The following is a 23,706-nucleotide window of genomic DNA, read 5'->3' as shown; positions in this document are numbered from 1 at the left end:
CCGGGGCGCGCGACTAAGAGCGTTCTTCCAGCGCGCCGGGCAGGACCAAGGCGGAGCGCGGCGCCAGAGGACCGCGCCCCGAGGTTAGGTAGGCGGCTCCCTGGCGAAGTCTACTAAGTGTTGAGGAAGAGTCGAGGTGAGTTTCGGGCTCCGCCGCAGTTTGAAATTTGGGTGCACTACGGTTCACACGGGAAATGTATGCGGGTTCATTGGCGGCCCCTGAGAGCGCATCTGCCTCAGGAGCCGACAGGTAAACGGGGGCGCCAGACCCTCGGAGCCGAGGGACCGAGCGCGGGCTTCCTCCCGGAGACGCCTGCGAGCAGGTTGAGGCCCCGAGCGGGCAGGGCCGAGGTGAAGCGATGCCCGCCCTCTCCAGGCTCCCAGGTGCACGTTGTTAGGATTTGAGGGGCTCGTGAAGCCGGAGAGGTTCGCCGCGGACTGAAGTCTGAGAGACCTTATAAGTCGTATTAAGGGTTCGAACTTCAACCTGGGGTCCCTGGGAGCCAACATAGATACTGTTTTTAAAGGAGTTTCTAGTTGCAGTGTGAAAGTTGCTCTGGAGAGGCAAGCCTGGAGGCCCATCAGGAGGCTGCGGTGATGCAGGCGAGAAATGAGGGCGTCCTGCGTTTAGGAGTTGAAGTTGGGGGAAAGGTGACATATTGAGGCGTTTGAATTGCCGTGACCAAATTAGTTGTTAATACTTGTGGGTTTCTGGAAAAGAATTTCTAAGTTTCTGGGAATGTGGTTTCAGTTACTGAAGTGACGAATACAGGAGGAGGAGGAGTTTTGTTGGCGAACTGATACAGTTAGGTTTGTTTGTTTAAGTTATAATTTACATATCATAAAATCCGCTCTCACAGTGTTGGTTATTAGTATATTCCCAAGATTGTGGAACCGTCACTTCAGTTCAGTTGCTCAGTCGTGTCCGACTCTTTGTGACCCCATGGACTGCAGCCCTCCAGGCTTCCCTGCCTATCACCAACTCCCGGAGGGTACTCAGACTCATGTCTGTCCAGTTGGTGATGCCATCCAACCAGCTCATCCTCTGACGTCCCCTTCTCCTCCCACCTTCAATCTTTCCCAGCATCAGGGTCTTTTCCAGTGAGTCAGTCCTTCACATCAGATCGCCAAAGGATTGGAGTTTCAGCTTCAGCATCAGTCCTTCCAATGAATATTCAGGACTGATCTCCTTTAGGATGGACTGGTTGGATCTCCTGGCAGTCCAGGAGACTCTCAAGAGTCTTCTTCAACACCACAGTTCAAAAGCATCAATTCTTTGGTGCTCAGCTTTCTTTATAGTTCAACTCTCACATCCATGCATGACTACTGGAAAAACCGTATTTTTGACTAGATGGACCTTTGTTGGTAAAGTAATGCCTCCACTTTTTAATATGCTGTCTAGTTTGGTCATAGCTTTTCTTCAAAGGAGTAAGCCGTCTTTTAATTTCATGGCTGCAGGCACCATCTGCAGTGATTTTGGAGCCCAAGAAAATAAAGTCTCTCACTGTTTTCATTGTTTCCCCATCTGTTTGCCATGAAGTGATGGGACCAGATGCCATGATCTTAGTTTTCTGAATGTTGAGTTTTAAGCCAGCTTTTTCACTCTCCTCTTTCACTTTCATCAAGAGGCTCTTTAGTTAGTTGTTCTTCCTTTCTGCCATAAGGGTGGCCTCATCTGCATATCTGAGGTTATTGATATTTCTCCAGCAATCTTGATTCCAGCTTGTGCTTCATTCCACCTGATATTTCGCATGATGTATTCTGCATATAAGTTAAATAAGCAAAGTGACAATATACAGCCTTGACGTACTCCCTTCCCCATTTGGAAGGAGTCTGTTGTTCCATGTCCAGTTCTAACTGTTGCTTCTTGACCTGCATACAGATTTCTCAGGAGGCAGGTCAGGTGGTCTGGTATTCCTATCTCTCTAAGAATTTTCCAGTTTGTTGTGATCCACCCAGTTAAAGGCCTTGGCATAGTCAATAAAGCAGAAGTAGATGTTTTTCTGGAACTCTCTTGCTTTTTTGATGATCCACGGATGTTGGCAATTTGATCTCTGGTTCCTCTGCCTTTTCTAAATCCAGCTTGTACATCTGGAAGTTCTCGGTTCATGTACTGTTTGAAGCCTAGTGTGAAGGATTTTGAGCATTACCTTGCTGGCATGTGAGATGAGTGCAATTGTGTGGTAGTTTGAGCATTCTTTGGTTATTGCTCTTCTTTGGGATCAAAATGAAAACTGACTTTATCCATTCCTGTTGCCACTGCTGAGTTTTCCAAATTTGCTGGCATGTTGAGTGCAGCACTTTCACAGCATCATCTTTTAGGATTTGAAATAGCTTAGCTGGAATCCCATCACTTCCGCTAGCTTTGTTTGTAGTAATGCTTCCTAAGCTCACTTGACTTCACACTCTAGGATGTCTGGCTCTAGGTGAGTGACCAATGCCGTCTTGGTTATCCGGATCATCAAGACCTTTTTTTGTACAGTTTTTTGTATTCTTGCCACCTCTTCTTAGTATCTTCTGCTTCTATTAGGTCCTTACCGTTTCTGTCCTTTATTAAGCCCATCTTTGTATGAAATGTTCCCTTGGTGTCTCTAATTTTCTTGAAGAGATCTCTAGTCTTTCCCATTCTGTTGTTTTCCTCTATTATTTTTTTTTTGTATTGTTTACTTAAGAAGGCTTTCTTCTCTCTCCTTGCTATTCTTTGGAACTCTGCATTCAGATAGGTATTTCTTTCCTTTTCTCCTTTGCTTTTCGTTTTTCTTCTTTTCTCAGCTATTTGGAGGGCTCCTCAGACAACGTTTTGCTTTTCTTTCTCTTGGGACTGTTTTGATCATGGCCTCCTGTACAGTGTCACTAACCTCTGTCCGTAGTTCTTTAGGCACTCTGTCAGATCTAATCCCTTGAATCTATTTGTCACTTTACCATATAATCATAAATTTGATTTAGGTCATACCTGAATGACCTAATGGTTTTTAGTACTTACTTTAAGTCTGCATTTTGCAGTAAGGACTTCATGGTCTGAGCCACTGTCAGCTCCAGGTCTTATTTTTGCTGACTGTTTAGAGCTTCTCCATCTTTGGCTGCAAAGATTATAATCAGTCTGATTTAGGTACTGACCATCTGGTGGTGTAGTGTGTAGTGTCGTCATCTGTGGTTCAGCCTCTATCTTTACTCTCCTGCCGCTTGCCTTTCACCACACCCTCTACTTTCTTGAGAGCACCTTTGAGCTTGAACTGATTCCCTCTCTGTTGCAAATGAAATCAGTTCCTTTGGAGGAAATTAGGAGTCAGTGCTTTCTGGCCTATTTCTACCCCAGGCAAAAATCTGTAAGCCAGGGCTGTAGAGCTGTGGGTAGAACAGTGGTGAATTGCTCTCTGAGTGACATTCCACTGCTACTGCTGAGCACTCTGTGGGAGAGGGAAGGCAGCAGCCTGGGGGCCATTCAGCTCGCCTCTGGTGTGGATCTGCCACATTGTGAGCTGGGATGAGCATGGTCAGGGCCGCAGTACTCTCAGAATACCCAGCCCAAGAGAGGGCCTCCCTCCCATGAGTTAGGGGCTGGGCAGAATACGGGAGCCCCGCTCTCCCTTGATCACACTCAGATGGTGTGTGTATGTGTGTGTTAGTCGATCAGTCGTGTCTAACTCTTTGCTACCCCATGGACTGTAGCCTGCCAGACTCCTCTGTCCATGGAATTTTCCAGGCAAGGGTACTGGAGTGGGTTGTCATTTCCTTCTCCAGGGGATCTTCCCGACCCAGGGATCGAACCTGGATCTCCTACATTGTGAGCAAATGCTGTACCATCTGAGCTACCAGGGAAACGGGCAACTAGGCTTTTCAGATTGCCTTCTTTCACTTAGTAATGTGCATTTAAGGTTCTTGTATTCGTGTGTCTGTCTCTTGGAGACAGTGATTTGCCCTGTGTCCTCTTTACGGATCCAAGAAAAGTTGTTGATTTTCAGTCAGTTCAGCTTTTTACTACTTGTCAGGACAGAGTGGTGACTTCTGATCTCCTTACATGTGGAACTAGAAACCAGAAGTTCTGTTGCTGGTAGATAAGAAAGTAGTTGACCCTTGTCAATTAATCTTATATTTCCAACCTTGTCATAGTAATTTATTAGTTCGAGGAGGTTTTTTTGTTGTTGTTAATTCTTTGGTATTTTCTACATAGATAATTCTTGTCATCTCTGTTTAAAGATCATTTTATTTCTTCCCTTTTGATCTGTGTAACTTTTATCTCCTTTTCTTGTCGTATTACCTAGGACTTCCAGTATGATGATGTGTGGGAGTGGTGGATAGACATTCTTACCTTCTTCCTGATCTTAGTGAGAAAGCATCTAATTTCTCCCATTAAGTATACTGTTAGCTGTATGGTTTTTCATTGTGATAAAATATATGTAATATAAACTTTACAATTTCAACCATTTTTAAGTGTACAGTTCAGTGACATTAAATGCTTTCACGTTGTTGTACAACCATCACCACAACCCACACACTATCCATTTTCAGAACTTTCTCATCATTCTGTTCTTTTGGGTACCTTGGAGTGAAGTTGCTGGATCATAGTAATTCTGTGTAATTTTTTTGAAGAATCTCAATACTGTCTTCTGCTGTGGCTGTACCATTTTGCATCCCTATCAGAGGTGCATAAGGATTCCAGTTTCTCTACATCCTTATAAAACTTATAATTTTAAAATATAGTAGCCATTCTAATGGGAAGGTAGTGATAGTTTATCACAGTTTTGATTTGCAGTTCTCTCCTGATTAATGATAGTCATCATTTTTCATGTGTTTATGGATTATTTGCTTATCTTTGGAGAAATGTCTATTCAAGTTCTTTGCCCATTACAAAAAGCTTTTTTCTTTTCCCATTTAAAAAATTTGGTTGTTTTTTGTTGTTGAGTTGTAGGAGTTCTCTATATATTCCGAATACCAGACTCTAATGGGATAAATGATTTCCAGGTATTTTCTCCTATTTTGTGGTTGTCTTTTCAGTTTTGTGATGGGTCCTTTGCACAAAAGTTTCTAATTTTAATGAAATCTAATTTAGCTGTATTTTGTTTTGTTGGTGATTTTGGTGTCATATCCAAGAAATCCTTGCCAGTCCCGAAGTTGTGCAGTTTGTGCGTCTGTCTTTATGCTGGTATCACGCTGTTGTTGATTACTGTAGCTTTGGACAAAGTTTTGAAATCAGGGAGTGTGAGACCTCCAACTTTATCCTTTTTCAAGGTGGTTTTGAATACTTTGGCGGGGCGGGGGAGTTCCTTTGATAATCCATATGGAAAACCATAAGATAGGATTTTCTATTTCTGTGAAAAAAAAGTCACAGAGATTTTGATAGGGATTGCATAAATAGGTAGATCACTTTGGGTGGTGCAGGCCTGGCGTGCTACAATTCATGGGGTCGCAAGGAGTCGGGCACGACTGAGCGACTGAACTGAGCTGAGCATCTGACTAAAGCTTCCAGCCCGTGGGTACGCCGTCTTTCTGTGTCTCGGTGTGTTCTTTTTCAATTGCTTTTAGCAATGATGCTTTACTTCTCAGTGTGTTAAGTCTTTCACTTTCTTGGTTAAATTTATTCCCAAGTATTTTAAATCTTTTTGATGTTATTTTAGTGGAATTGTTTTCTTAATTTCCTTTTAGGATTGTTCATTGTTAGTGTGTAGAAATACAACTGGTCTCTCTTTTTCTTTTCTTTGTTTACTGATGCTATACTCTTCTATTATTTCCTTTCTCCTGCTAGCTTTGGTTTAGTTGCTCTTCTTCTCTTATTTCCTTAAAGTGTAAGTTAGACTATCACTTTGATACTTTTCTTCTTTTTTAATGGAAACATTCATAGCTGTGAATTTCCCTCTTAGCACTGCTTTTGCTGCATCCCAGGGTTCCGGTGTGTGTGTGTTCATTGGTCTCGGTGTGCTTTCTAATTTTTCTTGTGATTTCCTTTTTGACCTGTTGGTTGTATGAGAGCATGTTGTTTAACTTCCACATATTGTGGATTTTCCAGTTTTCTTTATCCATTCACCCTTCAGTGGACATCTAGGTTGCTTCCGTGTCCTGACTATTGTAAATAGTGCTTCAGTGAACATTGGGGTACTTGTCTTTTTGAATTGTGTTTTTGTCAGCGTGTATGCCCACTAGTAGGATTGCTGGGTCATAGGATAGTTTTAGTCTTAGTTTTTTAAGTAATCTTCCTACTGTTCTCCATAGTGGCTGCATCAATTTACATTCCCACCAACCACATCCTCTCTGTCATTTACTGTTTGTAGATTTTTTTGATGATGACCATTTTGACTGGTGTGAGATGATACCTCATTGTAGTTTTGATTTGCATTTCTTTAATAATGACTGACTGATGTTGAGCATCTTTTCATGTGTCGATCGGCCTTTAGTTGATTTTTTGTAGTGATACATTTTTGTGTACATTTTTGTAGTGATCATATGGGAAAGGAGTACATCAAGGCTGTATATTGTCACCCTGCTTATTTAACGTATATGCAGTGTACATCATGTGAAATACCAGGCTGGAGGAAGCAGAAGCTTCATTTCTGGGAGAAATATCAATAACCTCAGATATGCAGATGACACCACCCTTATGGCAGAAAATGAAAAAGAACTAAAGAGCCTCCTTGTCCTTTTTCTGGGATTCCAATTCGTGTACATTGGATTGCTTGTTGGTGTTTGATGCCTTTTTTTCCTCGATGCCCTTTCTTTGAACAGTTTTCAGTTGCTGTTTTTGAGTTGTATGATCTTTTTCAGTGTTGATCTGCTGTTCATCCCAGACTGTGTGTTTTATATTTCAGATATTATTATCATCTCTAGAAGTTCCATTTAGGCCTTTTTATATTTTCCGTTTCTCTCATTATGGTCATATTCCCTCTACTTTCCTGAGTATATGAAGCATGTGCTTGTCTGATAATTCCTTTATATCTGTCACTTCTAGGTCAGTTGTTGTTGATTGCTTTTTCTTATGGTCATAAGTCATATTTTCTTCTTTTTCACATGCCTGGTCTATCCGCCCTTCATTGCCTGCTTGTGATAGTGGAGCGTTACCCTCCTTGCCAGCTAGCCTGATGCCAGCCTTTGTCATTGGAGGGGCTGAAGGAGAAAGGGCCTATGTCTGGTGCTTTGCGCTTTGCTCATTCCTGTTCTGTGACATTGGCATAGCCCTAAAGAGCTTCTGTGGCACCTTCCAGGCAGTGTCCTAGTGACCAACTCAGCAGCACTCGCCTGAGAGCCAGTGATGAGGCTCTTCATATATTTGAAAGGGGACAGGCACTGCCAGGCATGTTCCGTGGGTACCTGAGTTGGTCTCCTGGCAGCTTTCTGGTGAGTTCGTCAGCCCCTCCACCCTGGGGGCTTTGCAGAACTCTCTGCAGACAGCTTCCGGGCTGATTGTGTTGGCAGCGTCTCAGATGGTTCTCAGCCTGGTGAACTGCACCATCCCGTAAACTGCTGTCTCCCAGCTCTGAATCCTCTCTGCACCCTAGAGTATTTTGTACCTTTGGGTTCATTTTAGTCAGTTCCTGTAAATAGTTAATAGCTCTTTATGCTAAACTCCCCTTGTTTAAAATACCTTGTGGTTTCTGTCCCCTGACCAATAGACCTGCCCATTTCCTTATTGGATACTAGACATTATGTATTTATGTTGTTTTGTCGTATTCTTTCAAATAATATTTATCTTGGTCTGGCATGCAGTTAAGTTTCTTGTCATCAGTTGATCCTTTAGAGAACTGCTCCTGAGCTGTGTTAGGGTGATCCAGAGCTGCCTGTGGTGTACAGATAATTTGGCCTCATTACTGAAGGTGAAGCCCTTCTGGGGATGCCAGGCAGTACTGTGTGAATGAGGGAGCCATTCCCTGGTGGCTTGTGGGGGCACAGTTTATTCCCGTTTCTGTGTGAGCTCTGGAGGTTGTTCTGTCCGCTCCTCTCCAGGCATTCTTGTTCCAGCCTCCTCACAGTTTTTCTCACACAGCTGCAAACTTGTCTTTAGCTGAAGACTTGAGGGGGTGCTCTGTAGATCCTGGAGCTCTGTTTTCTTTACAGTCCCTGCTCCCCGATATTCTGTTCCACACATTCTAGCCACCTGGGCCTCCCTGACCTCCCGGGTGTCTCCTCCACTCACAGGACAGTTGGGTCTGTGTTTCCTTTCCCTGTAGCCTGGAGCCCACACCGGCTGTGGCTGGTCACAGAGCCCAGAGTTCCCTGGAGGTCCAGTGGGGAAGACTTGACACAGTCACTGCCATGGACCTGGGTTCACTCCCTGGTCAGGGAACTGAGATCCCTCGAGCTGCAGGGGTGCCCCGCACGTGCCCTCCCACCCCAAGCCACTGGGCCCCTTGTCTTGGTTTCCCTTCTCTCTTGGATCCTTGTCTTGCACTTGTGATGGCTGAAAACACATCACACCACCTCTTGCCTGGTTTTCTCATTGTTTAGGGGCCCCTCTTACTCTGTCTTGAAAAAAGTGAGTAAAGCATACAAATGAAGCAGCCTGTCAGGAGCTTGATGAAATTTCAGGACAGCTAGGTGTCCTATCGCTCAGCTGACATTATTAACACTCCCTTTTCCCTTCTTTTTAAACTAGTCACGTGTGAATGGGACCAGCGAGATAGCACAGGCTGAGGGAGTGACACAGTGGCAGCTTGGTTCGTTCCTGCAGCAGATTTGCATTTCAGCAGCTTCCTGTGCTGTGTCATTTGTGGGCTGAGGCTCCTGCGAAGATCAGTGTCTCCTCATAGGAGCCCAAGTGAGGAAACAACTGGTTATCAAGGCATTTGCACAGGCCTCCTCCTCGGCCTGCTACGACTTCAGCAGTCTTTGGGCAGTGGGGACCTGGACCGACAAGGCCACCCTCCTCAGGCCACTCTGGCTTTGGCTGGAGTGAGCCGGACTGGACTCATTCCTGGTCTCCTGGGGTCATTGCTGCTCCTGCCTGAGACCCTGTCCCTTGACCCGCGACTATGCTTTTATGCAGGCCCTGGGGAAGGCGTCTGGAAAGCCAGCCTCACAGGTAAGTGGACATGTTTTCTAAGCTGGTATAGACAGGGGGTACGATCAGTGCCACTGCCCAGAGCCCTGGAGTTCCTGAGGAGGCGGACATCTCTGCCAGGCTGAGGAGCCTGGCCCAGTGCAGAAGCCTGTTCCTTTACTCAGTCATCTGGGAGGACCACGTTGGGTTCCTCTTGTGTGAGATGCTCGCACTTAAATGGGCTGAAGAGGCTGGAGCAACTAAAGCCCTGGTTCTGTCCAGCAGGCCGCTGACTGTCCTTCATCTCTTCACTCAGCCAGGCCATGCTCAGGTGCTGCTGCGTTGGCCCCAGTGGCATGAGGCTGACCGTACAGCGGGTGTTGGATGTGACTGTGGGCAGGAGAAAGTGAGCAGGGTGGAGGAGACGGTGGTGGGGCAAAGCCTGCTGCTGAGTGGGGTGCGTGGTGGGTGGCGTCTGGGCAGAGGCTCGAGTTAAGGGAGGGACAGGCCCTGCGGTCTGGGGGTGGGAGCAGAGCAGAGGCCCTGACGCAGGAGCCCCGGGACAGCTGTGTGGAGACCGTCAGTATGAAACCCTCTAGTGTCTGTAGAGAAGCCCCAGGCTGGTCCCGGGGGGGAAGCACTCAGGTACTCAGAGTTTTCAGAAAATAGCATCGCTCACCTGGCCCAGAGTCCCCAGAGAGGAAAGAGGCTCAGAGTTGGCCGCCTGCAGGCCCCAAGGCCCCTTCTCTAGGAGCGAGGTGGGGAACCTCAGCTCAGGACAGGTGCTGCCGCTCTCTGAGGGGCCGCAGGACAGCCCATAGGGCACAGCATTGCTGCGTCCTTGCCCTGCGCCGTCTTCACCTTTAGGACTGGGGTGATGAGAACAAATACTCTAGGTTTCAAACAGGATACAGAGATCTTCAGTCCCAAAGACTTGGTTGGGCAGAGAGGATGGTCTGTTTCCTTCTGATCGTCTCTCATTGGCTTGCTTTTCTCTTGCTTTTTAGCTCAGAGATGTCCACGCACAGCCTGCTAGTCAGACCAGCTTGCCTAGTTACCCACCAGAGCCTCCAGCTCTCTACTTCAGTGACGCCTTCCAGGTAACAGACAGACTGCTCCCGGCTATGGAACTGCTCCCAGCAGACCGGTCCTGCTGCGGACTCGAGGCACCTGCTCAAAGGACTGGAGCGCCGCCCTGGGGCCCGCAGCGCAGAGGGGAGCTTGCAGAGCTGAGTCTGCCTCCTCTACCAGCACTCTTGGGGGCTGGGCAGGGGCAGCTGCCCAGAGGCAGAGAACCCAGCAGAGCCGCAGGTAATCTTGTGGGGTTGGGGAGACTGAGCTCTGGGGGCTTGGGAGCTGCGGAGGCAGTGGGACCTGAGGGCGGAGATCCCTGAGAGGGAGGAGGCCAGAGAGGCAGAAGGTGCGTATGGAGCAGAGCTGGGTCTTCGGCAGTTTCATGGTGCCAGGAAGAGTTGAGAGCCTGCCAGGAGGAACAGCCCCAAAAATGCCAGTCTCTCCGCTCAGACCTTGGGTGGCCGGCCCCCTCCACTGCCCCCTGGAGGGAGACCCCGTCCCGGCCTCTCCCGTCTGTGACACATAGCGCCTGACTCTGCGTCTAGTCGTACCCTGATAAATGGGACAGAAAGGAAAAAGTGAGAGACCCACAGAAGACTAAGATGCTGGAGTTGGCAGACATAGAGTTTAAAATAACTGATTAACATTGAAACAGGCAAGATGGAGAGTTTCACAGAGAATTAGAATTCATAAAAGATTGAAAATTCTAAAAGAGAAAAAGTACAATAACAAATTTAAAATTCAGTTAGGTGGATTTAAAAGTAGATGAGAGACAGCTGAAGAAAGGACCAGTGAGCTGAAAGATAAATCAGTAGAAAATCTCTCTGCAGACCCTGCCATGACCGGCTCCTACTGCCCACACTGTCCTGGACTCTGAACCCTTCTGGAGACCCGCTGGATCGGGGGAGAGCCTGCTGAGGAGGCGTTCTGTGCTTGGGAGAGACTGAGGGGCTTGGGGGTTTGGGGGACGCTCTTCACTCAGCCTTGTTGGAAATGTTACCAGCTTACTGGGAGTCTAGTCAGTAGAGCTCCGTGACTCTAGTTAAATCTTTCAGGGCCTCAGGCGTCAGGAACCTGAGCCTGTTTGTTCATGGGCTCAGGCTAAAGGCATGCCAGTCTTCACAGCACACACCCTGGAAAATGCCTCTGGTAGGATGAGGAGCCAGGGGAGGCTTGTCTGTGACGTGCAGAAGGTGCGCACGTTGGCACTCAGGCCGGTGGGCCATGGAGCCCAGGTGTGGCCTGTGGCAGTGGCACAGTGGGCACTGGCGTAGCTGGGTGAGGGGGCAGGGTGGGGCTGTGCTGAGCGTGACTCTGAAACTGTTGTGGATTATAGCAATTCATGCACATGCAGTTCTGAGAAACTTTCCATCCTGGGTTAATGGTTTCCTTATAATGAACAGAAATAAATTCATGAGGGACGGTGAGCTAAGGTGGGGTCATGGGCCAAGGCCAGTGGCTGAGCTGAGTGATGACTGCTGACCTACACCGTCTGTTGGACCCTGATTAGAGTGGTGTCCCAATAGACACACTGACCATCTCGGGTAAAAGACGGAAGCCTTCGTCCTCCAGAATGCTGGCTTGGGGCCAGCGAACACCCCTCTTGAGGGGAGTGAAGGATCCACGTCAGATCTGGCTGAGGGCAGGCGCAACAGCCACTGGCTCCTGGGAGCTTCTGATCGGTTCAGGCCGAGTGTCCAGAAGCTGCCTGGACGCCCTGCAGTGTCCCCTGTGCTTCAGGACAGGAGGCCTTGCCGGGTTCTCTCGGGGGGGGTCCGTGAGGAGGGGACGTTCTCTCGTGTGGGAGGTGGGGCAGGCGAGCTCAGGGCCTCTACCATTCAGGCATCTTTCAGGGATGAGACAGACGAGGTCCCTGCTCCTGTGCAGCTTATGTTCTGTTAATAGTGCGGAGGCTGGCCTTCAGTGAGTGTAAGCAGGTAAGAGCAAACACACTGAAAAAAAAGCAGTGATAAGGGTCATGGAAAAGGTGACAGTGGGGCCATGCTGGTGGAGGGTCAGGTCGGGGAGGGCGGCCTCCCTGGGGCGGGGCCGTGAGTAGAACCTGGGCAGCCCTGGGGGCAGAGTGGGGCCCTGAGCTCGCATCACCTAGCCCCAGTAGGCGCCTGCTTTCCCCTAAAGGACAGGAGGAACCCATGACAGAGTCTAAGGGGAATAGGGTGATCTGATGACAAGACGTGTGGGTGCTGTGTGGAGACTGGACTGTGGGGAGAGTTTCTGGGAGCGGGGAGACCAGTGGGCGCGTTTGCTTGTGTTCAGGGAAGGGCAGGCACGGGCGCTGCAGAACCAGAGCGGGTGGAGCCGAGGGAAGGCAGGGACTCAGGTGAGCCTGAGGCGTCTGGGCAGGCGAGGGCCATCGTGGGAGGGGGCACCCCCATTGTGTGTGTTAGAGGGTCCCAGACTCTCAGAGTACCCCTAGTTAAGGTCAGTAAATATTTTAAGGGACCCACAGGCCAAAGAAGTAACATTTTTAAATAGTTAAGTCCATACAGTTTAAGTATAGTATTTATATCCTAACAACTTATAATAGACATTTGGAAAATAATGTAAACGTAATTTTTTTTCATTGCATTTTTAAGTAACCGTAATTACTTAGGAGTGGAACGTTTGCCTGTCAGGCTCTTCTTGAATTTTGGAATCAGACTGGACATGCTTACCCTTGTTGCCTTTTCCATATTGACTTACGCAGTAATTGCCTTTACTGTAACTGCCAGAAACCTAGCTTTGCAGACATGAAACCACACAAAGCAACGTAGCAAGATGTCATGTTGAAGCGCCGGAGTGTTGAGATGTCTAGTATCACTGTTTCCCCAAAAGTAAAACGCATCCTGTTGTGCCTGCAGGTCGCTGCGGGCGCCTCCGTGCCCTGTTGCCTCGTGCGCTTCTTGTCCCTGGGCCTGAGGACCTTCGTCTCCTGGGCCACATGCTGGTGTGCAGGTCACGCCCCTCCACCCCCAAGTTCTTGGGGGCACTCACTGGGTCTTTTTTTTGGCTGCATGTCTTAGTTAGCATGCAGGATCTTTTTGTTTCGGCACGTGGGATCTTGTTTAGGGATCCAACCGGGACCTCTACGTGGGGAGCGTGGAGTCTTAGCCACTACACCACCAGGGAAGTGGTGGTTTAGGATAGGATGAAGCTTTAAGATGTGAGATGATCTTTTTGTTCTATCTGTTGATCCTTAAGACAAAGTTAAGAGGAAAACAGTGATGGATTTATCCCCGTTTTATTTAGAGTTGAAGATATTGAGGTTCAGAGTAGTCAAAGGTGCAGTGGGTGAGACTGGACTGGGCCCCACACCCCTGACTCTTGGCTGGGCTCTTCCCGGGCTGAGCTGCCTGCCTCTCTTGTGGGCCTAACTTAGGGCCGCTGGTGTGGCAGCAGAGTTGGGCACTTGGTGCAAGTGAGGCCATAGTCGGGACCTTTTCTCTGGCAGGTTGGTGAGGGAGGGCAGCTCCTTGGCACGTACGGGGCAGTATTTGGTTGATGGGGTGCCTGTGTCCCTGAAAACTGGGCGGGGGGTCCAGGTACCCTCTGTGTGAGCCACGGCTGTGCCACCTACTGGTTTATTCCCGTGCTCCCCTCAAAGATGTGCACCTGTGTGTCCACGGAAGAAATCCATGGAAGGCAGGCACCTATTCTGGATGCACTGATGGACTTGGTTAGTGGTTAGAATCTTGATTTTGATCCTCTTGCAGTCTTAAACTGTTTAAAAAAATTTTAAACAGGAGAGTCAGCAGTCCAACCTTAGCAAAAGGCTGCAGGGGGCGGGTCCTGGCAGCCTGAGGGCAAGGCCATGTGACCCTGCGTTGTAGATGCCATTTCAAGCTGACTAGCACTCCTGCTGACTGCCAGAGCTGTCCATCAGCATGTTCTCATTACTTCAGGGGGTTCTGGTCTTGGTTTACTTTGAGTTGTTTTTAATCCCCCGTGTCCTCCTTCATGACACTTCTGTGATTTTGACCTTGGTCCTTGAAGACTGCTCTTCTCAGACTACTCCTGCTCCCTGAACCCCAGTCCCCTGTGGCCCTGCACACACAAACCCCACACGCCCGCCACAGCAAGGCCTTTCCATTCCAGGGAGGGACCCAGCCTTCCTACTTGCAGGGCTGTTGTTGGAGACCACAGCCTCTCCCTAACAGGGCAGAGCCCCCATTGATGGGGTGATGGGCTAAATAATGCCACCCTGCCTCTGATACATCCATGTCCTAATCCCTGGAAACATCACACAGCCAAAAAGGATCTCATAATACGGAGATGGTCCCAGATTATTTGGGAGGACCCTACACTCACTCACCTACTTCTCTGAGGAGGAAGAACCGACACAGAAGGCAGTGAACTGATGCAGCCGCAGCCAAGGACACCAGGAGCCTCCAGAAGCTGAAGAGGGCGAAAGGGCCTCCCAGAACCTCCGGAGGGTGTGCAGCCTGTGACACTTGATTTCAGCTCAGTGCAGTGATTTGGATCTCTGACCTCTGAAATTATTAGACGATAAGTTTCTATAGTTTTAAGCCATCAAGTTTGTGGTGACTTGTTGCAGTAGCCACAGGAAGTGAATACAAATGGGAAGGAAAGCAAAGGATTCCAAGAAGAAATGACTGGACCCAAGGCCTGACCCTGATCTGCTGCCTTTCCGTGTTCTTGTGACCTGCTCCTGTCACCTGCACCTGGACACACAGGCTCTCCATTGCTAGCAGTTAAGGTGGGCTTTCAGCCCCTGCCCCTTCCTGGTGCCCACCACCCTGAAGCCCCCACAGGGAAAGGTCGAGAAGTGGGGCTGGAGTTGGGGAGAGAGGGGTTTCTGGAACAGAGCCACCGCCATGGGCTCCATTCGCAACAGGCACAGTTGAGCTTTGTGCTGGCGCCAAGGTCACCTCAGATCCTGCAGCCGGAATGTTGCTGGGGCCCTGCCCTCCAGGGCACCTGCTCCCCATCCCTGGGAGAGCAACATGTGCAAAAGCCAAAGAGCCTTTGGCTGTATTGAATGACTTTAAAATCAAGTGCAAATATCATCAGGTGCTTTTTATAGAAGCAAGGACCTGTGCCTCTCAAAATAAACACATGCCAGTCACCCACCTGCTGAGAAAGGCACACAGGCAGGGCTATTGTTCCACGTCCTCCAGGTGATGCCCTGGGAAAGGGCACAGCTGCCTGAACCTTTAAAACCCCAGGTGGGATGAACATTCCTGTGTGGAGCTGTAGCAGCTCCCGCTTGTGTTTCGCTTTGTATTATTTAAGCAGCCAAAGGAGAAAATTGGTACTGAAGAATACCAGTTCTTGGCAGAATTCTTTGTGAAAGGTTTCAGGTGAGTGTGCCCGGTGCCCCAAGGGCTGGGTGACTTGTGGCCCATAGGTGGACGCCCGACCGTGAGAACCCTAGCCAGTCCCGTGGAGGGAGTGTCTGGAGCACGAAGGGCAGTGAGCTGGCACTGCACTGCCAGGGGTTTCCTGGGCTGGCGACCCTCGTGGAGCTCATCTACTGGTGGGTGAGGGGTGAGGAGATCTAGGGCCCATTACGTGGTCCTAAGCATCTGGCTCTCGCCCTCGTCTGTTTCTGTCCAGCTGGGCTCAGGGAGGAAAGGGTGCCCAGTCTGCTGCTCCAGCCCACTTGTGGCTCTCCCTCCTGCTCCAGGATGAGGGGCACCAGGCTGATGGGGCTGCTGCTCGCCCTCGCTGGTCTGCTGCAGCTGGGCTTGTCCCTGAAGATAGCAGCCTTCAACATCCGCACCTTTGGGGAGACCAAGATGTCCAATGCTACGCTCGCCAGCTACATTGTTCGGGTAGGTCCAGATCTGTCCCCAGGGCCCTCAGGGTGGGGAAGCTGGAGGTGGGCCGTCTAACAGGCCCTGGGAATCCTGGGCCGGTGGTCAGTCCTGAGGGTGACTGGCAGCGGTGGTGATGGGGGGGCATCAAGGTCTCAGCCCACCTGTCAGTCAGGGGGACGGGCCCTTGTTATTGCCATGCTGTTCATGGCTGGTATTAGGGTCCCAGACTAGGCTGTGACAGGGAGTGTCCTGGGTGGGGGCAGCAGCTCAGCCCCGGGACCCACAGCAGGCAGGCTCGGACACGTGGGTCTCCGCCTGCCTGCTCAGCAACATTCTGGCCTTGTCCCCAGATCGTGCGTCGTTACGACATCGTCCTCATCCAGGAGGTCAGAGACAGCCACCTGGTGGCTGTGGGGAAGCTCCTGGACTATCTCAACCAGTGGGTGAAGTGGGGTCCCAGGAGGCCGGGGGGGGGGGGAGGGGGACGATGGCAACTGTCTCTTCCTGGGCACGGTGCCAGGTCAGCCTGGCCGCAGGGACACAGGTGTTGGGTAGGTCCCTGGGACTTGCCCTACCACCAGCTTCTGACTGGGACCTTTGTCTCCTCAATCCAGGGATGACCCAAACACCTACCACTATGTGGTCAGTGAGCCGCTGGGCCGCAACAGCTACAAGGAGCGCTACCTCTTTCTGTTCAGGTAACATTGCAGGCTTCTGCCTCACGAGCACACAGGAGGCTGCATTGTCGCCTAGAGCCCATGGGCCCTCCCCTCAGGTTTGAGGGCAAGAACTGGGGCCCCCAGAGCAGGGGTCTGAGCTGGGCTGTGCCCCTTGAGGCCTCAGCCCATGCAGAGGCAGGAGGCCTTGGTGGGAGCTCTGTGCCAGTGGGTCTGCGTGGTGCTTGAGCCCAGGCTGACCACCCTCCGGCCTGGCCTTCTGCAGACCCAACAAGGTGTCCGTGCTGGACACCTACCAGTACGACGACGGCTGCGAGTCCTGCGGGAACGACAGCTTCAGCCGGGAGCCCGCTGTGGTCAAGTTCTCATCCCCCTCCACCAGTGAGTGCGCCCACCCCGGACACGCTGGTCTTCTGCTGCACCCCACAGCCCCTTTGGTCTTACACTGAAGTTACTTAGGAAGACGTCCACACTTGGGGGGTGTCTCAGTTGTCCTCTACCCCAGCCAACATCCGCTCTGCTGTCTCCACAGAGGTCAAGGAATTTGCCATTGTTGCCCTGCACTCGGCCCCATCGGACGCAGTGGCTGAGATTAATTCTCTCTACGATGTCTACCTGGATGTCCAGCAGAAGTGGGACTTGAACGTGAGCCCTCCCCGCTGCCCCCGCCTTGGGCTCTGGGGGCCTCCATTGTGCATCGTGCCCCGGGCCAACCCATGGCTGTCTCCTGGCAGGATGTCATGTTGATGGGCGATTTCAATGCTGACTGCAGCTATGTGACCTCCTCGCAGTGGTCATCCATCCGCCTGCGCACGAGCTCCACCTTCCAGTGGCTGATTCCTGACAGTGCCGACACCACGGCTACGTCCACGAACTGCGCCTATGACAGGTGAGTGGGGTGCCTCTGCGACTAGCTTCAGAAGTGCTTCCCAAGACCGGACACTCACCCTCCTGACTTAGGAAAGGCATTTCTTAGTTTTGGGTTGGAGCACATTTAGGGAGAATACGACACTGGCAGATAATGGAGGTTGGTCAGTGGTGTGCAGTTTGGGGCAACATTGAGCCGGGGCCCAACCGACTCCACAGTGGCATTTAAGCGTGGTTGGTGTTGTGTGACAAGTGCAGATTGTCACACCCTGGGCTCTTGTGTCTGCTACTGTAGGATCGTGGTCGCAGGGTCTCTGCTCCGGAGTTCTGTGGTTCCTGGCTCGGCCGCTCCCTTTGACTTCCAAGCTGCATACGGACTGAGCAATGAGATGGTAAGTATCTTTCCTGGACACACTGCTTTTTTTGTTGACTTGAGAAAACCAATGGCCCTGGGCCAGTCCTGACCCACCTCAGGCGCACGACCATAGACGACTAGGTGTCTGGGGTCCCTGCGCTCACTGCTGTCTTCCCACAGGCCCTGGCCATCAGTGACCATTACCCGGTGGAGGTGACGCTGACATAAGTCCCTTCTGGGGTCCAGAACCTCTGCCCCACGCTGGGAGCTGAAGACAACAACTGACCCGTCACAGTTAAGAGCGGAGGGCGGAGCTTAAGGAACCCAGTGCCGTTCTTCCCCGTGTGCCCTCAACCACCCCACAGCAGCTGGAATTTGAGGAGAGGGATGGAAGGTAGGCTTTTCCTCACCTGGCCCACTTCCATTGTAAGTGTGGCGGTCGTGTCACCAGAGCACCCCACTTTCTCAGTCTGGAAAGAAAGTCTAAAACTAAGAAATGCCTTTTAATTTAAATAAAGCTCAAAAGGGGGTGTTGTCATTCACGCACCCAGTCGTTCCCGTGTGTGTCCCTACTCCCTAGTGACTGGCTGCAGGCCGCCTTGCCCCACGGTTGCGTCTGTCCCCTTGTCTGCGGCCATCAGTGTCGCTCCAGGGCCTTGACAAGCAGCTGGTTCAGGCGTCCAACCATGGGTCGAGGGTCGTCGATGAGTCCCGCTGTGATCATGGCGTTCTCGTAGATCTGAAAGGCAGGGCAGCACCTTGTCAGTGGGAGGGGGAGCAAGGCCTGGGTCCAACCCAGGGACCTCAAATGCAAAGAGAAGAAGGGAAGAGAGTTGTTCTGTTTAAAACAGGGTTTTAGAGGAAACCTCAAAGCCTCAGCCTGCTCTTCACCCGCTCCAGCAGCCTCACCTGATCCACCAGCAGCTGGGCCAGGTCAGGCTCGCTGTCTCTCAGCTGACTGAGCTTCTTGATCAGAACGTGTCTGCAACACGGAAACCACACGTTAGCTCAGAGCTGGGGGTGCACACCGAGCACAAGGGCTTGTGATCTGGAGTGACTTTTCTGAAATGCTGGGGTTGTTAGAACATGCAATAACAAAAAGGGTAATAAAGAATAGTTCAGTGTCAGAAAAAAACCACAAAAACTTTATACCCAGAAAACCTGGCAAAAGTTTTGATACTAATATAAAAACTATATACTCCTGAGGTAAGGAAAGTCGAATTTAACATACAAAAAGACATATTCTTGGATAAGTGGACCACAGAAGTGAAACTTTCCTTAAATTATATTCTTATTCCTTAAAAAAAATCTACCAAATTCATAAAGAAAAGTAAACATGGAAGATCAGAAGAAATTGGAGGAGGAGGTCCCAATAATCAAGTAGTTTAGTTCTGGAAAATGAAATGGTAATAGTGCAAAGTGGACAGTGTATAAATGGTCAAATTCATACAGCAATTTTATTAGTACTTGATAAGACACGATAACTGGGCAGCACCCAGGAAGCAAGTTTCCTCCTGTGTGATTCCTTGAACCAAGAACCAAAATAATCTCCAGACCAATCAAGGATTAAATGTAAAAACTAAAAGCAAAGTATAATACTAGAAAACAGGGAAGAAGTGTTTTATAATATTCAAAGGGGAAAGAAAGCCTTTCAGACTATATACAAACATAGAAGTCAGAAAGAAAAGACTCTTGGCTACATAAAAATTGAAATTTTTTCTGCAGAGGAAAAACTACAATAGGAAACATCAAAATTATAAGGTATAATCTTCATTTTTTGAATGGCAGAAAGGAAGGTGTTTGATAAAACTGAAAGCATTGGGGGAAGGTACCAAGGACAGCGGCAGTGTCCATGGTGCCCCGTCTGACACTCTGCGATTCCCTCCCTCCCAGCGCTGTTTACAGCAGCAAACATCTGCAAGGTGAGGACCCCACACTGGAGGTGTCCCACCACGAACTCCATATGGTTGAGAAGTCTAAAGACTCAAGAGCATATAAACAAATTTTAGAGCAAATGAGTTAGAGTCTTCTGGCAATAGAAAATGAGCCCTCTGCACAGCTATCTTATAAAACCACATTTGTGCCAGAACTAGTTAAAGCCAGTGGGTATCCAGTCAGTGCCCATCTCTGCTGGGTCAGCACTGGGAGCCATGCACCCATTACGCAGGCCTGTATCACTTATGCCTACCTGCCAACCGGGGTGGCTGTGGAAAGGCCCTTGACATTTTGCGTGGCCAGCCATGAGCCAATTCAGATCTTCAACTTGGTAATCGTGTGGCTAGTAATTTGGCTCAGAAGCTGGAAAAGGCACCTTTCCCTACTCCCAAATAGTTTTAAGGAAATTAATGTTTAAAAAGGAGGAAAAATATGCTAAGGCGGTAAATTAAAAAATCAGACACATATTATATTAAAAAACAAAGCTCCCATAGCTTAAAGTCCAAAAGAAATATATCAATAGGGTAGTGACTCTGGTGGGAAACTATGGACTTTTTCTAACATTTTTGGTGGCTTAGGTACTTCATTTAAAAAATTACTGCTGCATACAAAGTTAAGTTTCCAAAACAAAAAATGCCTCCATATACAACAGCAACAGTTAGAAAATGAAATTTCAAAATACCAAATAAAAAAGACATCAAATAACTATAAAAAATATACAAGAATGCTAAAGAAGAAAATACTCATCTGAGAAGGCAGCACAGAGCAGCAGGAGTGGGGAGACTAAGCATTTAACAGTCCAGGAAAGCTGACGTGTGCCCCTGCCCACCCCCGACACGGATCCCAGATAGGCTCCACGAACACGAAAGGCACATAGGGGAAGAAACGTGTCTGAAATAGAGATTTCCTAAGAGCCCAGAAAGCAGCAGACAGGCATACATTTGATTATATTAAAATTAATTACATAAAGAATTTCTCTTTAGAAGATACCTTCAGACAGGTGAAAAGTAAGTGAAGATATTTGCAGCTGATGAAATATACAAAGAAGGTGTTTTTGAGAGAAAGCCAAGCCCAAGGCTCACTCGCAGGACCGGGTTCTGACGCTTTGCCCTCTGGAAGTCCTGGGCCTGGTCCAGCCCACCTCAGGACACAGCCCTTCCGCGCCTAGGCACGTGCCCCGGAGACTCACCTGTGCCCCAGGTGGAGGACAGGCGTTCAGAGCAACCTGCTCCCAACAGCCTCTGAACAGAAACTACCCCAGTGTTTGTCAGAACAGTTACTGTGCCGAGCAGACTCACACCCGGAATGCGATTCAGCTATGAACACAAACCACAGTCACCCCGCCACGGGGTGGGCTTACGGGCTGACCGAAGAAAGTGAGGCTGCACAGGGGTCCCTTCACACGCTGCTCAGAAACAGAGAACTGAGCTTGTGTCTAACGATGCACAAGTACCCGAAGTCAGGACTGTGGCTCCCCCTGGGGGGCGGGACAATTCTAGTGGGAGGAAAACAGGAGCTTCTGGGTGCAGGCAAGGTCCAATTTTCTTAAATGTGAGTGTTTATAAATATTAACCATACTATCCATTAGCTCATGTACTTGTCTTTGTATTATAAGTGAAAGAACACGGATTCATACAACTCAAAGAATACCTGGTAGGTCAGAAACGGGCACGCATGCTCCTCGATGGGCATCGAGGGACGCAGGCCCCAGCGGCCTCACCTGGGGTTGATCTCCAGCGTGGGCTGCAGCAGCTGTGCGCGCTCCTCCTGGGTCTTGGCCAGCTGGCGCATGCGCAGGAAGTGCCGGGCAGCTCCCATCTCCAGCACCGTGATCATAGCAGGGTGGGTGTCCAGCCGGAGAGTCACCTGCAGGCACGGCCAGAGGTGAGGGGAGCCCTGGCAGGGTCTTGACAGATACGAGGCTTCCCCAGGTGACAAGCCAGGATAGTAGTGCACCTTCCTCCCTGTCTCCCCATCACCCCCTAAGGAGAGGAGGCCTGACTGTATGCTGCTTGGGAGCTTTCACTCCAAAGCCGCCAAATTCTAACCTATCAATTAGCCTCCAGGGTCCATCATGCCTGGTGTTACCTCTATGTCCTACAGCGACCCTGTGTCTCCAGGCTCTGCCTCTCTCCCTTAATTCTGTCCTTCCAAGAGAGTGCTCTCACCGGCCCTGACCTGCGGCTCCCTCTGGCCTTTATTTCATCAAATACACCTTCTCCCCTGCAGCCCTGCAGGCTACAGGCCTCCTGACTTAACACCAGAGACTCTGGGCCTGCTAGGCCCACAGCCTGCTGACCTGGGGAAGCACCGTGCCTGTTCCTTCATAGGAGACGGACAAGAATTCTGCCTCACTCGCAGGCCACCTTAAGTGAGCCGCTGCTGCAGAGCACGGACACGATACGTGCGCTGCGTAAAGAAGCCTCACTCCCTGCCCAGCGGCCCAGAGGCCCACTGCCGCCTCCCACAGGGCCCTGGGTCTGCCCTCCGCTCTCAGCCATCCGGACACCTGCCCTCCCTTGCGGCTGTGCCAGAACATGTCTCTCAGCCAGTGATACCTGTTCTCTGGTGACTTTCTTTCTCTTGCAGCTTTGAGCTGGACTGGTGCGTTCCTAGCTCATTAAAGCCCACCCAGACCCCCACTAAGAACCCAAGCAGGATGGTATGGTATGCTCTTGTATCCTCAGCTACTGCAGTCCCTTTAGGCCTGGACCAGGCAGACCAACTGGGGAGCCCTCTTCTCTGCCCACCAGGCCCTCAACTGCTCACCTTCCACTCTTGGTTCCATCTGCTCTACAAAGTGGAGGCAAAGCCGAGCTTGCTTGTCTCGCATCAGCAGCACCCCTGGGCACATGTGACTACACATGGCAGAGGGCACACGAGTGCAGGGGTGGCAGTGACATGCCTGGTCTCCACCTCACGCCATGGCTCCAACCACTGCTGGGAGAGCACCTACCAGGCCAGCAGCCCAGGGACGGCAGGCTGGCCAGCTGTGTGGTCAGGGAGGGTCACGGCGGCTGGCTGGTGGCCCATTGCAGAGCCTCACCTTCACGTCGGTGATGCGGGACCCCAGCGCATTTCTCATCCAGGCCATCAGGTCCTCGGTCTCCTTCTCTGACAGGCAGTCTCCTGCTACAGGCAAGCACAAGGGTGAGCTCGGGCTGTCTGCATAACCCTCTCCCCGTGGGCTCCCTCCACTCTGCCAGCCACTGACCGGCCAACCACAGAAGCTACCAAAACGCTCTGCATCCAAAAGCAAGCGGACAAGGGGCCTCCCTGGTGGTCCAGTGGCTAAGACTCCACGCTTGCAATGCAGGGGGCCGGGTTCAATCTCTGGTCAGGGAACCAGATCCCACATGCTGCAACTAGAAGTTCCCTGCATGCTGCCATGAAGACTGAAGGTCCTGGGTGCCACAACTAAGCCCCGGTGCAGCCAAATAAATATTAAAAAATAAAATACAACTGATAAATTCATACCTCAGAAAGGATGCTTTTTGGGTGCCTGAGGCCCATATGCATATATTTTATTAGGGCCTTAAAACTCCTGATTCTCTTAGCTTGATCAGTCTTATGAAGACACATTGAAAAGAAAACCCCACACGCACCCACCACTGCAGCACAGAAGAGGCCATGAGGCCAACAGTGCCAGCTCCCCGGGCCCGCTCGGCCCCTCCCTCCCCCAGGCCACCAGCTACAGCTGAGCCCGGAGGGCAAGGAATCAGGCTGACCTGGGGCACCATCCTCAAACTTCTCCTCCTTGTAGTGGTCGACGACAATGTCTGTTTCCACAGAGATCAGCTTCTTCTTGTCAAACTCACGCAGGTGGAGCAAGGTCAGCTCATCAAACTGCTCGTAGCAGAAGAGAACCTGTGCAGGCCGAGACGGCGTCATCAGGCGGGCAAGCCTCCGCCCAGGACAGAGCGGGGCTCCTGGGCCTCCTGGATGAAGTGAGTGCTTTAGAGACAGCTCTCAGCGAGCAGGAACGCGGAGGATGTTCACAGAGAGACCCTCGCATCACTTGCTAGAGAGGGGATCAGAAGGCGACCCAGGCCC

At 50.4% G+C, this 23,706-nt stretch overlaps 2 protein-coding genes across 17 annotated transcripts in view; one reads left to right on the top strand and one right to left on the bottom strand.

Annotated features, from left to right (window-relative positions):
* Nucleotides 1-18,152, top strand: DNASE1 (deoxyribonuclease 1). Of its 16 annotated transcripts, none has more exons than XM_070362533.1 (10): nucleotides 10,138-10,276; nucleotides 11,893-11,976; nucleotides 12,901-15,834; nucleotides 16,170-16,258; nucleotides 16,434-16,517; nucleotides 16,762-16,877; nucleotides 17,029-17,141; nucleotides 17,231-17,385; nucleotides 17,659-17,755; nucleotides 17,899-18,152. In XM_070362533.1, the coding sequence occupies exons 3-10, from the start codon at nucleotides 15,688-15,690 to the stop codon at nucleotides 17,944-17,946; spliced, it is 849 nt and encodes a 282-aa protein (XP_070218634.1). In that variant the 5' UTR covers nucleotides 10,138-10,276; nucleotides 11,893-11,976; nucleotides 12,901-15,687; the 3' UTR covers nucleotides 17,947-18,152. The 16 variants fall into 16 exon arrangements, 15 of the variants coding, with proteins under 15 accessions (XP_070218634.1, XP_070218632.1, XP_070218644.1 ...); XM_070362534.1 differs by having other exon boundaries at nucleotides 10,162-10,276; nucleotides 11,882-11,976; XM_070362538.1 differs by lacking the exon at nucleotides 10,138-10,276 and having other exon boundaries at nucleotides 11,350-14,756; nucleotides 15,296-15,360; nucleotides 15,687-15,834.
* A 50-nt stretch (nucleotides 18,153-18,202) lies between these two features.
* Nucleotides 18,203-23,706, bottom strand: part of TRAP1 (TNF receptor associated protein 1) — a 49,059-nt gene continuing 43,555 nt past the window's right edge. The window contains exons 14-18 of the mRNA XM_070362529.1: nucleotides 23,382-23,520; nucleotides 22,700-22,785; nucleotides 21,374-21,519; nucleotides 18,628-18,700; nucleotides 18,203-18,457 (exon numbers count right to left, since the gene is read on the bottom strand). Of these exons, the coding sequence (XP_070218630.1) occupies nucleotides 18,356-18,457; nucleotides 18,628-18,700; nucleotides 21,374-21,519; nucleotides 22,700-22,785; nucleotides 23,382-23,520 (546 nt within the window). The 3' untranslated portion in view covers nucleotides 18,203-18,355. The remainder of the gene's footprint in view (nucleotides 18,458-18,627; nucleotides 18,701-21,373; nucleotides 21,520-22,699; nucleotides 22,786-23,381; nucleotides 23,521-23,706) is intronic.

The sequence above is a fragment of the Bos mutus genome, chromosome 25 (assembly GCF_027580195.1).
Source record: "Bos mutus isolate GX-2022 chromosome 25, NWIPB_WYAK_1.1, whole genome shotgun sequence".
NCBI classification, from domain to species: Eukaryota; Metazoa; Chordata; class Mammalia; order Artiodactyla; family Bovidae; genus Bos; species Bos mutus.
Note: the sequence above shows the minus strand (reverse complement) of the source record. Positions and strands in the feature narration are given on the sequence as shown.